We start from the raw sequence: 12118 nt of genomic DNA, 5'->3' as shown, positions 1-12118 counted from the left end.
AGTCGACCGTCGGGGTTCTTCCGCCATCCTGGCTTAACTGGCTTCAACTTGATGGACTGTGACAAAGGTGGGAAATCAGATCAGATAGATAGGGTAAGCGACAGGGATAAAGCAGCCCAAAACACTTCCCTCAACAATATAATAAACAGAATATTGTCTGCTGGTAATTTTGCAAGCCTGGCGGGGGCAGGGGCAGAGAGCGAAGGGAGCGGCGTTTGGCAACGGTCGCTCAGCACAGCAGTGTCTGCAACCGGATATTTAAACGTGCGCGTAATCAAACGATCTGTGTGCGCTACCATAGGTGCGTGAAAAGTGAAAAGTGTTTGGTATGTCAGTTTCCTGCGGTTCCTTGCAGCCTCTCAGATATGTAATGAGGCCAACCATAGACCAGCCAGGGCCCAAGAACACCGTTTGTCGGCTCCCGCCCTTAAGAAGGACGCAGTGCCGGACAGTCAGAGATCTGCTCAACATTCTGTCACAAACTGCTTGATCTCTTGACTACAACTGTGCTCAACCCAGTAGGCCGTACTCCAGATGGTGGTTGATTCACCCCGATATAGCATGTCGGACGACAAGTCAGCCGGAAGATTGAAGATCATCCTCGGAGTCGACTACGGGACCACATTCACGGGTGAGCCACGTCGTCTAGTAAATTGCGTGGTGGAAGCCCTCGTCTGACAGACATCATTCGCGCGTAGGGGTTAGCTATGTAACCTCGGACAAAACGAGCATCGACGACATTGATGTGATCCGGACTTGGCCGGGCGACGGACGCCCAGTCGAGGGCAATTGGAAGACACCGACGGTCATCGCCTATAAAGCCGAGAACCGGAGGGCGCGCCGCAACCACTGGGGCTATGAGGTGCGCCGCGGCATGCTGTCGTGTTCGTGGACGAAGCTGCTCCTGGACACATCGGCCGAGACGGCCGAGTTCGACGACCCGTCGCTGCACGATGCCGCTGGCTCCGCCTTCTTCCACATTCCCGAGGGCAAGGACGCGCAGATGGTGTGCCAGGACTTCCTGACCGAGGTCTACCGCTTCGTCATCCACAACCTCCAGATGCGCATCACGTCCAAGGTCTTTGACATGACGCCAATGGAGTGTTACCTCACCGTTCCCGCGATATGGACGGATAAGGCGCGGACGGCGACGTGGGAAGCCGCGAAGGCGGCTGGCTTCGGGTCCCGTCCGTTTGACACCATCCGTATGGTCCCCGAGCCGGAAGCGGCGGCTGTGGCTGCACTGAGAAAAGACCTCCGCCCGGGTTCGGTGAACGCTGTTAAGGTGAGTGCAAGCCGTGGAAGGGTGCCAATTGACTTTGTACCAGTCTTATTGCCGTCCTGCCTCAAGCTAAAACATTCATGCATTCCAGACCGGAGATAACGCCCTCATTCTCGACTGCGGAGGCGGGACTGTGGTAAGTTTCATCGAGGCCTCCCTCTCGCCTAATTATTACTTCCCAAGAAGTTCCAAAGACGTGTCGTCGTGACTGGACATAATGCCAACGAGCGAAGGATATCACGACATATACGATAAGAAAAACGTTCCCGTCAATTGAGTTTGACGAAATTTGTGTTGGCATCGGTATGCGACTCCCCAACTTCCCAGACCTGGAAGGAACTACCGTGAATCTGACGACTCAACACTCTCCGAAGGGGGGAAGTGCGGATCGACATATATCGATCGCAACTTCCTCAAGCTGATGGCAGAGCGATTCGGGCCCGCCTTCGAAGACGTCCCGCTCAAACGGAGAGGTCCGGGAAGCGAGTTCATGGCATCGTTTGAAAAAGTCAAACAGAGCTTTGGTATCTCGGAGAACGTGTCCTTCGAGATCTATCCCATCCACATGCAAGGCGAATTCGACGAGGAGCACTACGACCCAGAAGAGGCGGCCGTCATTCTGTCAAGGTTTGTGATTGGAGAGATTTGGATAATTAATTACCACACGCCTTGAATCACAGGACTCTGCTGCTTTGCGCACCCTGCTAACACTGCAGCCATCGTGCGTACCAGGGGCGACATGGAGCATATATTTGATCCAGTCGTCCAGGACGTGCTTTGTCTCGTCAATCAGCAGGTCGAGCGCATCGCGCACACAAAGGGAAAGCGAATCAACGTAGGTTCAACTTGACCGCAGAGCGATTCCCGAAGTTCACGCCTGGGGCAACAGAGTATCATCAGACTGACACACCCACTATTAGATCATCGTTCTTGTTGGTGGCTTTGGGAACTCGGACTACCTGAAGCACAAACTGGACTCCTGGTGCGCAATCAACGGAATCAAATGCATCCGCCCGACTTTCTGGTATTGAGCTTCATTCCTTTCCTCTAGTTGTCCATCTCTTTTCCTTCAATTGCATTTTCTTTCTTCTTTCATTTCCTCTATCTGGCTATCTTTTCTTACCAATTCTAATGAACTCAACACCACTTGCAGAGCAGAGCAGCTCATGTTTAATTGCTAACTCAACCTACAACCCGACGTTGGCCAAGCTGCTGTCGTTCGCGGTGCAGCTATCAGGGGGCTCGAGGGAGTGATGCCGCGCACGCTCATCTGCCGGCGTCATTACGGATTCAGATGTGGTCTGCGCTTTCGGCCGGGCATTGATGATGAACAGTATGCCTTCGAGGATTGGGACGGTGAGCTATTCTGTAGTTCGCGCGTTCGCTGGATGATCAATAAGGTTCGTCATTTGATATCCTTAAATTGTACCCGATTCTATACCTCCTCAACCAGTAATTAGTCATTAGGACTGGATGTAACAGCGGGTGGGCAGGGCGAAAAACTTTCCGAGTCAACGTATAGGACTACCACAGTCCGGAGAATATGGTCAGCCGAGAGCTCATACACCTTCAAAAGTAACCTATACACCTGTAACCTTGATTCGGCCCCCGAACATTACGACGACTCTGGTATGTCGTGCTCGATTTGACGTGGACAACATCAATGACTAATGATTACGCATTTAGGGGTGGTACATGTCGGCAGTATTCGTGTCGACTTCGCAAACGTCGACATGTCCATGTTCAGGCAAAGGACGGTATTGGGTGGTGTGGAATATGAACTCAAATACAAAATCGGCGTTGACTTCAGAGCTGATGAAGGGATCCTGCGGTGTTTCTGCCTGGCTGATGGCAAGACTGTTGGCATCACGACAATCAGTTTCACGGATCTTATCTCCTAATTAGCTTCCGAACAATTCATCTGTGTGGTGATTTCCTAGATCGAATCCCAGAAACATATTTAGGGTATCAACTCCAGGTGGTATCGTGCTGTCTTGTATGCCCTCTTTGGCAGCCTCAAACAGTAAACCTCAGCTGGACATTCTCCCACCCTTTTCTCCGCCGGAACACCGCCCTAGGAGGATCACTCGATTTCCAGTCCGGATGAGCCATCGCGCAACCAGCAAATCCCGCTCGCATCGTGGGCACCGTGACGTCGTCGACATCGAACAGCAGCGCCACGGCCCCTACCAGGCCGGTGATCTCGGTCACGGCGAACCTCCTGCCGGGACAGAGGTGCGTCCCCCCACCGAAGGGTATCAGCGAACCGCGCCGCCTCTTCCCCTCCCCCGGCGGCGTGTTGTCGATGAAACGCTCGGGACGGAAGGCTTCGGCATCCGGGCCCCAGACATCCTCGTTCAAGTGCGGCACCCCGTGGAGCCACTGAGCGGGATTAGCCCCCTTTCTCACAGGTACTCGCGTCCATCGGCGTCTCGCAGCAGCGTGTCCTCCAGCACGTACCGGTAGCCGCACGGCTTGTTGTAGAGCCGCTGCACCTCTTGGACGCAGGCGCCTAGGAGGAACGGCTTTCTGCCCAGCTGGTCCACGTCGATGGTGACATGGTGGCATGGACCACGGGGCGACGGAGGTTTGACAGGAAAGTAAACAAACCCTTGTCTATGCATTGCCGGTACTAGTCTAAGGGGGTATCTATGGGGTATGCTCTCAGAGACGATTTCGAAAAAAAAAAAAAAAAAAAAAAGAGAGAGAGAGAGAGAGAGAGAGATCAAAATCAACCAGGGACAGAGATGAGCAACGGAATAATTGATACCGAGGTTTCACCCAGTAGCGCCTGTGTTTCCCAAGCGGTCAGGATGAGAACTCCCCCAGCGGCAGGCAACATGCCTCCGAGAACCCGATCCAAGCAGTAGAGCCGACGTCCTGGGGAGCACGGATGCCCCGTCTGCATGCCATCCAGATAGACCCCTCCCCCCCTTCCCCCTGTTTCCGCCGTTCCGATCTCGCTGGGCCGGTGAGTCGGCAATTTTGTAGCCTTCCTACTACCACCCCTTCCATCCCTGTCCGGTCTTCTTGGACCCCGCCGGGACCTTGGGCGGCAGGGGAACGACGACGCCGAGGGCGGCGCCGCCGGCGACGCTGTCCCAGACGCTCCGGCTGACGCGGGCGGGGATCTTGCGGCCGCGCAGGCGCTGGTCGATGAGCCACATGCCGACGACGAACTCGTCGCGGCCGAGGGCGCCGCGGCGGCCGCGGTCGACCAGGTCCCACACCTCGGCGAGCTCGTCGGCCGGCAGCCGGCTGCGGCTCCAGATGTCGCGCGCCACCACGTTGACCACCAGCTCGGCCTCGGGACGCCCCGGCGGCGCCCGGCTCTGGTCCAAGATGTTGTTGCTGCTGCTGTTGTTATTGTTGTTATTGTTGTCGTCGTCCTGCGAGTCCGCCTCCGCTTCCCTTTTCCCTTCCCCCTCCGGCTCGTCTCCGTCCGCCGCGGTATACTGCACGGCCCACCCGGGCCGGAGGAGCAGCCCCCTGTTGCTGGCCCACACGGCCTCGTAGCGCCGCCGCTCCCGCGGCGTGATCTCGTCGCGCCAGCGCCGGCGGGACCCCTCGTGGTGCGCGTGCTTGCGGTTGCCGCCCCCGAGGACCTTGTTGCGCCGCCGGTGATGGTGGTGCAGCTGGTGCCTGCGGGCGTCCTCGTCGTCCGACAGGGAGGTGTGGAGGCTGCGAAGGGTCTGGAGCAGCACGCCCGTCTTGTGCGGCTGTTGTTGCTGCTGCTGCGGGGCGTTGCGCCGGCTCGGAGATCGGCTTCCGCTCCCTCCCCCCCCGAGCTGCGAGCGAATGCTGTCGGCCGTGTGATGGGGTCGGAGCGGGCTGCTGCGGCCGGATCGGCGAGGCGCGGGCACGGGAGGGGGCTGCGAGCTGCTTGTCGGGGTCAGGCGGGCTGAGGCAATATTGCTCGCCACTATTGCGTTGGTGAGGGAGCCGAGGGTCAGGTTCGTGGTTGATGTGTCCGAGGAAAGAGGTGGCTGGAACTCGGGTGTCGTGGTTGACCGGGGAGATGGGCTGCGCCTTGGTACCGGGGGTCGTTGCACCGCCGTCTCGTCCGCGGCGTTGACCGGAGGCATGGTCCGCAATTGCACGGACGAAGCCGATACGAACGTGTCGTCGGACGGCGTCGAACTCTGCGATGGCTGCCGCGGTTTTGGGGTTAGGTCTTGGTAATCGTGAGGTACTGCGTCAGCTCGGTCGTTTCGTGATGTGCTTAGCGTGCATGGCACGGCTGGTCCCTTCATGGTGGTGCCCGAAGCCCTCTCCGGTGGAGTAGGGGGCTCCATGCGTGGTGTCCCGAGGAGCTTCATCGTCTGCGGGTTGGTGCGGTTCGAAATGGCCCGGTCAGGCGCGGACGACGGTGGTGTCGTGGGACGCTGTGACGCTGAAGCGCTCGGTTTCGTGATCGGTTTGTGTCCGGCGCTCTGGCTCGCTGGTGGGCTCCGAGGTGGTCTCAAATCGGAGCGGCCCTTGTTATCATCACTGCCATCCAGTGCCGTAGTATTGCCCCTCTGACTTGTATCGCTGGCGGATCCGCGTGCATTGCCATCCAGTCCCGTCTTCCTCCCATGATCCGGCGAAAACCCGGGCTTCGGCTTGGGTACTGGTTTAGGCTTCGCTTTCCCAGGTGCCTGCTGTGCCTCTTCTCCCCCGGCCTGACTCCTCACATCACCGCTCTCCGTCCTGACCGACGGTGCCTTCTTCTTAACCGGATCCACGTCGTCTTTCCCCCTTTTGCTCTCGAAGAGTGACACCAGAGAGGTAGTTGGTGGGATGGATGACGTGTCAGGGAGATCCCTCTCCGGCATCACACTCGAGCTCAGCGAGCCCGCACTGACACTTGCGTTACTCGTACTCTGTCTTCTGGCCCGCGTGGGCCTCCCACCATTCAGATCGAGCTGTGGGATCGGACCCCGGGTAGGGGAAGCGGACCTGCTCGCAGCCAGCGTGGCCGCAATGAAGGACGGGGACGTCGAGGATGGCGACGACGCCTGGTTGCCGGTCAGGCAGTCAGGGCCGCCGGGCGGCGGGAGCAGCGTGCTGCGATGGCTTCCAGTACCGCCGCCGGCAGCGTGCAGCTCCAGCAGCCTTTGGGCAACCAACCCGCCGTGCGCATGTCCGCCCCCATCCAGTTCCGTACCCGACCAATGTGCTGACCCGGCGGCCTCCTTGGATTCCCCATCACCGCTCAAGCTAGTGTTCACGGTCGTCCCGCCGGTCGCGTGCCGGGCGACGCCGCCGCCAGCATATCCCGGCGAGCGCTCATCCACGGGTCTGGGCCGGGTGACGGCGGTGGTGGCAGCAGCAGCAGCAGCATGATCCCTCGCCGCCCGGGTCGCGGCCAGCAGCGCGCCGCTCCCGCCTCGCGGCTCTGGCCTTTGCGCCGATGCGGCCGAGACGCCCGTCCCAGATCGGTTGTTTGGCCCGGTTCCTTGGCCCGCAGTGATGGCGTGGACATTGTTCTGGTTCGGCTGCCTGGACGGAGCAGGACCGAGTCCAAGGCTGCCAGCGCTGCTGCCGTTGCTATTGCTATTGCTATTGCCATTGCCGCCTACCGCTGCGGCCGCCTTCTGCTTGTTGAAAGCAAGTGTTGCGCCCTGCAGGGCCGCCGAGACGGCAGGGTTCGCATTTCTGGACGCTGCTGCTGCCAAGGCTGAAGTCGAGGTTGCAATTGACGGTCTTGTTGCACCGGAGGCGTCAACGTGGGTGCTCCTGGTCGATGAAGGCGGAGGGCTCATAGGTAGGTAGGAAGTACAAGTTAATCGGCAGGCGGGCAGCTTGATTGGGAACTTGAAGCAACCTTTTTTTCCTCTTTTTTTTTTTTGAAACCGGATTTGTGGAACAGGCGAGGTCAGAAGGCGAGATAGGCACTCGTAAGAGGTCCCTGTTGAGATATCCGGAGTTCTTTTCTTCCTCTCGACTCTGGTGTTCGCGGTGAGCTCAGGTGCAACGAATGCAATGTAATGCAATGCGATGCAACGCAGCAACGCAATGTGCACAGCATACCGATCCGTTCTCGGTAGAGCGGCGGGACATGAGCATACCCAAGTACGTAGGCAATTCCGCGAGATCGGACGTAGATGTGTCTATTTCGGCATGGTGTGCTGTTAAAGTTCGAAGTAAATCAGCAGGCAGGTCTTCGCCCGCCGACTGAGCTCAGGATGGTTGAGTAATCCGATCGCAGGCTGCAGCAACGTGGAAGATGACCGGGATTCGAGGCGTAGTGTACGGATTACGCAGTGCCCACTCAGTTACAGGGGTAAGTTGCAGGGGTCGGTAGTGTTAAGGCTGCCACGGAAACTGAGGACCCTGAGCTACTGTTGGCGTACGTACAGCACGACCAGGGTTACCATGCAACCGTCTCCGGGAGCTGGAACTGCCGCGCAACCAGACATACAGTCGATCCAGACATACCTGATGATTCACCACAACTTCCAAGGTTCCCTACCGGGCGGACATATACACCAGCATCTCAGAAATTTTGGTTACACATTGTGGTATCTCCAGCGCCTCGACAGTTTCCTTAGAGCGCTCCGTAGAAGGTGCCCATCATGAAAGACTTGGCGTGATCAACAAGAAAAAAAAATGAGTTACAACCCCCTTCTGAACGCCAACCGCTGCATATGTCCTCGGTCCCGCAAGGCTCATGGCCCCTCTCACAAAAATGCAAGGAGGAAGCCTCCTGCCCGCACACCCTAGCCCAAACCAGATACGTACATGAGAAACAAACAAGCAAGCGAAAGAGTCGCTCTGGATGAGCCTGTTTTATCGGCTGGCACCAGCCAGACAAGGAAGAAAGGGGGGGGGGGAAATCCGCATTTAAGGGAAAAGAACCCGGTCTTGGGATTGCCGAGAAGCGTGGTCGGCAATGCCAAAGAGAAAAAAAAATGAGACGAGTCGTATTGTAATATGGAAAACCCAGGCCCCGATTTGACCAACGCCTCGCCGGAGCCAGAAAAATAACAGAGCCTCGGCAACATAGAGTGCAGGCTACATTAAACGGAGCATTTGGTCGAAAAGCAGAACATGCCGTCGTAGCGCCGTAAACTTTCGTAGCTAATCATCCAGACATGTGCTAAGCCGACCAAGGACGCGCTTCTCAGTAGCCGTCCTCGTCGGTCCATTCGCTCCCAGACACGATGCGGTTGCCCTCGTGGTGGGCAGGCGGGATACCACGATGCCGTTTCAACTGGCTCTGTGGCCGTGGAACATTGGCAGCCCGAGCCGCGCGCACCTTGGCAAGGTAGATGTCGGTAAGGTCCTCCTCCGGTTCCGAGTTATCGTCGTACGTTTCCCAGTTCTCGGAGCCGGTGACGACAGTGGAATTGTTGGAGCTGCTGCTAGATGTGTTGGAGCTCTGGCGGGCAGGAGGGGGTGCTTGAGGATACGAGAGTTGCGTGGATCGCGAAGAGTAAAAGTCCCGAGACACCGGCCTGCTGTTCTCCTGGCTGGACGAATACCGGTCGTCGTAGACATCCTCCGGCTCGACCTGCCGGACAATGCTGGATCCGAGGCCGGCAGAACGGTAGTAGTGGTTGACTGGCGTCTCCAACTCCGGCGGCGGCACGAGGTCCCGCATCTTGGGCGGCGGAGCTCTCATGACTAGGTTCACTTGGCGGGCGCCGCCAGTCTCGGTCCTCGACTGTGGACGATCTGGAGAGTTTGCGCCATGCTTAAGGTTGGAAAGCGGAATCCGTGCCGGCAGTCGGGTTGGGCTTCCCTTGCTGTTTGGTGGCGCGCCTCGGAGCGTCCCCTGTGACGGCTGCGTCGACTTGGCCGTGTTTGGGGCCGTCGGCGTTTTGGCCCTGCCTCTTTGGCTTCCCCTGACGCTGCCGACACTCTTCGCGCGACTCAGGCCGGAGTTGGCGGAATTGGACGATGTTGGAGTTGGGCCGGGCGTTCTGGACCTAGGGCCCGGCCCAGGCTTCGGCTCTTCTGCCTCGAGACAGTCGAGGTACCGTTCGCCGTGTACCAGGAACGGCCGTCCGTATTCGTCTTCCCATTTCTCTAGCGCTTTGCGCAACTCTGCCGTCACTTTGGGGAGTTCCTTGGCAATCCGCTTCCTCATCTTCTCCTCCCGAAGGAGCTTGCCGGGGTCCCGCTTTTCTCCCTTCTGGCCTCGCATCATCAGCCGCGAGGCGTCCTGGCTAGACGCAGCGAGCTCATCCCGGTCGTGCACGAGGCTCTTGTGCTTATCGATGAGGGCCAAAGTCGGGGCGCGCTGCTCTTGGAGGATCTCGAGCCGAGCAATCTCGCGCTCGTGAGCCTCGAGAAGGGCATCGCTGTAGACGTCGGAGAAGGCCGGGGTGAATTCGAGCATCTCATCCTCGGAAAGGTACAGGGCATCCCATAGCTCCTGCAGCCTGCAGCGGGCGTCTTCGACAAATACGTGTAAGTTCTGCCGCTTGAGCTCGTTGAGCCTTGCCAGCTCGTCCTCGAACTCGTTGATTTGCCGGATCCCGCAGCCACGGTTGCTGTTGAGGAACGCCTTACGGTCCTTCTCCTCGACGCCGAGCTTCTCCCAGAGAACTTCGACTGCGCTCCTGAGGTCTTTCAGCCGCCTTTCGCGGTTCTTCTTCTCCTCCAAGAGCTTGTCCCTCTTGGAGCGCAGGCGGGCGATGTCTTCCTCATGGAGACCGAGCTGCTCGGGAGCGTCGCGGTAGTATTTCACGATTGCCCCGTCCGTCTGCGCCTGCGGGGTTCCAAGCTCGGCCCATAATTGGATGATGTTCTCGGCGACGGCTTTCACTGTTGCCACGCGGCGGGTGTACTCCTCATACACGCGCGTAAACTCGGCATCCAACTTATCCACGTACGCCGGAGACAGATCGAAGCTTGGAGGGATGGACTGGTTCGGGCCCGTCGGGGGCAGCTCCAACTCGACAAAACTTGGCTCGAGGTGAAGAGAATAAGATTCGAGGGCTTGCGCCAATTCTGCCAGCCATTAGTCTCAAGTTGCCTCTCCCCCCTTCGGGCATACACTCGGCGCGGAAGAGCGTACTCTTGACCTGTTCGTAGCGCTCCCGATGCAGTCGGCTAACTTGGGTGTGCTTTTCCTTGAGCACCTGCAGACACCTTGTAAGGGGGTATGTGATCTTGAGGTTCCCGTCGGAGTCGCGGCGGGGCTTGCTGTCATCAAGCGAAGCCTCCATCTGCCGAATCTGCGTAATCATTCGTTGCGCCTCGTCAATCATTTCCTGCTTCTCCGCCGTCACGAGGCGGACCTGGTTGTTCAAGGCATCGGAAAGAGCCGCGAAGACCTGCCGGGAATACTGTCAGCAAGAAAGATGTCACAGAACACGAGCCGGAAGATGGCCTCTCTCTCACCTCCTCCTCGCGGGCGTCGCGGTCATGGTGCGGGACTCCGATCTCGTCAAATAGGCCGTGCAACTGGCCGATAATTGTATTGACCTGCTGGGCCAGAAAGCTGGTATCCATGGTGCAGGCACTGTCCGGTTGGGTTTGTGTCGTTGTATACGTGGGATAAATGCTATGCAAGCCTTGAGGCGCAAGTCGGGAGCACTACGGCTCCACTGCTGGTGTAAGCCTTGGGCTGCGGCTGGGCGTTTGACTCTGCGGTGCGTTGTCAACCAAGCAAGAGATTGGTTATGGTGGGGTGTATCATGGATCACGATGACGTGCAGCAACGCTCTGCAGCTAAATTTTGTTGTTGTTTTTTTTTTTTTTTTTTTTTTTTTTTTTTTTTTTTTTTTTTCCCAAGCCCTTTCTCAGCACGGCTGCACAGACGGGGATTCAGCGCATTGCCGAGATGTCGGAAAACAGAAGCCTCGTCAGGAGAAAAGATAACTCGCGCGACGCGCCTCAGAAGAGGGGGGAAAAAATCAACGAGCGATTGCACTGTGCCTGGGCAGCCCAGCCTGTGACAAGGAGAAGCGATGGGAGGTTAGTGGAATCGCAAAGGTGCTGAATGTTGAGTGCGAACGCTGTTGACTTTGTGTCCCAGGGCCAGGTACTGTGAAAGCTGCACCAAATCCTGGTTTGCGCCTTCCTCCGTCTCCAGGGCAACAGCCGCCTTGCTGCAAGTAACAATGTGCATGGTGCGTATGGTACCGGCACCACAGAGCCACATTACGGGTCCACTAGTAGGTTAGGCTGAGCTGGGACCAGGGTAGAGTTTCAGGCCGACCCACCGGATCTGCTTCAATCTCAACTCGTTCAACCCCGCATTCTGCTGCTTGCACTGTCTGGTTTCTGGCCTGGCCTGGCCCCTCTTCTTTTAAGAAGCGGGTTTCCTTCTTTCGTATCCAACGTTCGCAATCAAAGACTGCGATATTCGGTGCAGATCTCACCAGCCTCACCAACTAAGATTGTCGAGTCGCCCGCCTGAGCGTGAGCAGCGGTAGACTCGGCCCTAGGCTCCACACGTGGTTATGACGACAGACTCGAGCATCCCATCTCAGCCCTGCTCAGCCATTCGGCCCACCCTGCAGTACGACGCCAGGCTGGGGGGGCCGGCCGTAAGACCAGAATCTGGGTATGTACTATGTAATGGGGGCCGGGAGAGACACAAGGGCCAGCTTCTTGCAAGATAAAATAAACACACAGCCGGGAAGTTGGCAGGCTAGCTCCCGCTTGGGCATCGGGATTCCGGAGTAACACCGCGCTAAAATTCCTTCTCCCCGAATCTTGTTCCTGTGTTTGGACGCAAGAAGCTATGGGGCGAAACGAGAACCGACAAGGTTGATAGGCAACAACAATTGCTAACCGATTCAGTGTTGTTGATACCCACCAGGGCACCTGGTGCATGGCGATGCCAGTCTCGCTCTTTTTTAGTCACAACTCCATGCGATTTCCGCCAGAGAAGGT

At 57.8% G+C, this 12118-nt stretch overlaps 4 protein-coding genes across 4 annotated transcripts; 1 reads left to right on the top strand and 3 right to left on the bottom strand.

The window, feature by feature from the left end:
- Window positions 1-561: 561 nt before the first annotated feature.
- On the top strand, window positions 562-3183 carry MYCTH_101623 (uncharacterized protein; the record flags this gene model as incomplete). Its single annotated transcript, XM_003663091.1, has 10 exons — window positions 562-631; window positions 699-1285; window positions 1374-1418; window positions 1516-1585; window positions 1657-1909; window positions 2015-2117; window positions 2203-2306; window positions 2520-2682; window positions 2776-2911; window positions 2969-3183. 10 exons carry the CDS (start codon window positions 562-564, stop codon window positions 3181-3183), a joined length of 1746 nt encoding a protein of 581 aa, XP_003663139.1.
- A 115-nt stretch (window positions 3184-3298) lies between these two features.
- Window positions 3299-3685, bottom strand: MYCTH_16353 (uncharacterized protein; the record flags this gene model as incomplete). The annotated part of the gene is made up of 1 exon (XM_003663090.2): window positions 3299-3685. A coding segment is annotated over one exon (387 nt), but the record flags the coding sequence as incomplete, so codon positions are not given.
- Window positions 3686-3993: 308 nt separating this feature from the next.
- MYCTH_2304626 (uncharacterized protein) lies at window positions 3994-7113 on the bottom strand. The gene has a single exon (XM_003663089.1). It carries the CDS (start codon window positions 7027-7029, stop codon window positions 4282-4284), a length of 2748 nt encoding a protein of 915 aa, XP_003663137.1. The 5' UTR covers window positions 7030-7113; the 3' UTR covers window positions 3994-4281.
- Window positions 7114-8286: 1173 nt separating this feature from the next.
- MYCTH_2304624 (uncharacterized protein) lies at window positions 8287-10962 on the bottom strand. Its single transcript, XM_003663088.1, has 3 exons — window positions 10619-10962; window positions 10293-10551; window positions 8287-10225 (listed from the first exon to the last, which is right to left on the bottom strand). The coding sequence occupies exons 1-3, from the start codon at window positions 10727-10729 to the stop codon at window positions 8391-8393; spliced, it is 2205 nt and encodes a 734-aa protein (XP_003663136.1). The 5' UTR covers window positions 10730-10962; the 3' UTR covers window positions 8287-8390.
- Window positions 10963-12118: the final 1156 nt, after the last annotated feature.

This window comes from Thermothelomyces thermophilus, chromosome 3 (assembly GCF_000226095.1).
Source record: "Thermothelomyces thermophilus ATCC 42464 chromosome 3, complete sequence".
NCBI classification, from domain to species: domain Eukaryota; kingdom Fungi; phylum Ascomycota; class Sordariomycetes; order Sordariales; family Chaetomiaceae; genus Thermothelomyces; species Thermothelomyces thermophilus.
The sequence above is the reverse complement of the archived record's forward strand: the minus strand, read 5'-3'. Positions and strand labels throughout refer to the sequence as shown.

Excerpts from the sequence above, each read along its gene's own strand:
- MYCTH_2304626 (XM_003663089.1), bottom strand. The coding sequence starts at position 7,029 with ATGAGCCCTCCGCCTTCATCGACCAGGAGCACCCACGTTGACGCCTCC.
- MYCTH_2304624 (XM_003663088.1), bottom strand. The coding sequence starts at position 10,729 with ATGGATACCAGCTTTCTGGCCCAGCAGGTCAATACAATTATCGGCCAG. Across the intron at positions 10,552-10,618 it reads GCGACGCCCGCGAGGAGGAG|GTCTTCGCGGCTCTTTCCGA; the intron begins GTGAGAGAGAGG and ends TATTCCCGGCAG. Across the intron at positions 10,226-10,292 it reads GCGCTACGAACAGGTCAAGA|AATTGGCGCAAGCCCTCGAA; the intron begins GTACGCTCTTCC and ends AATGGCTGGCAG.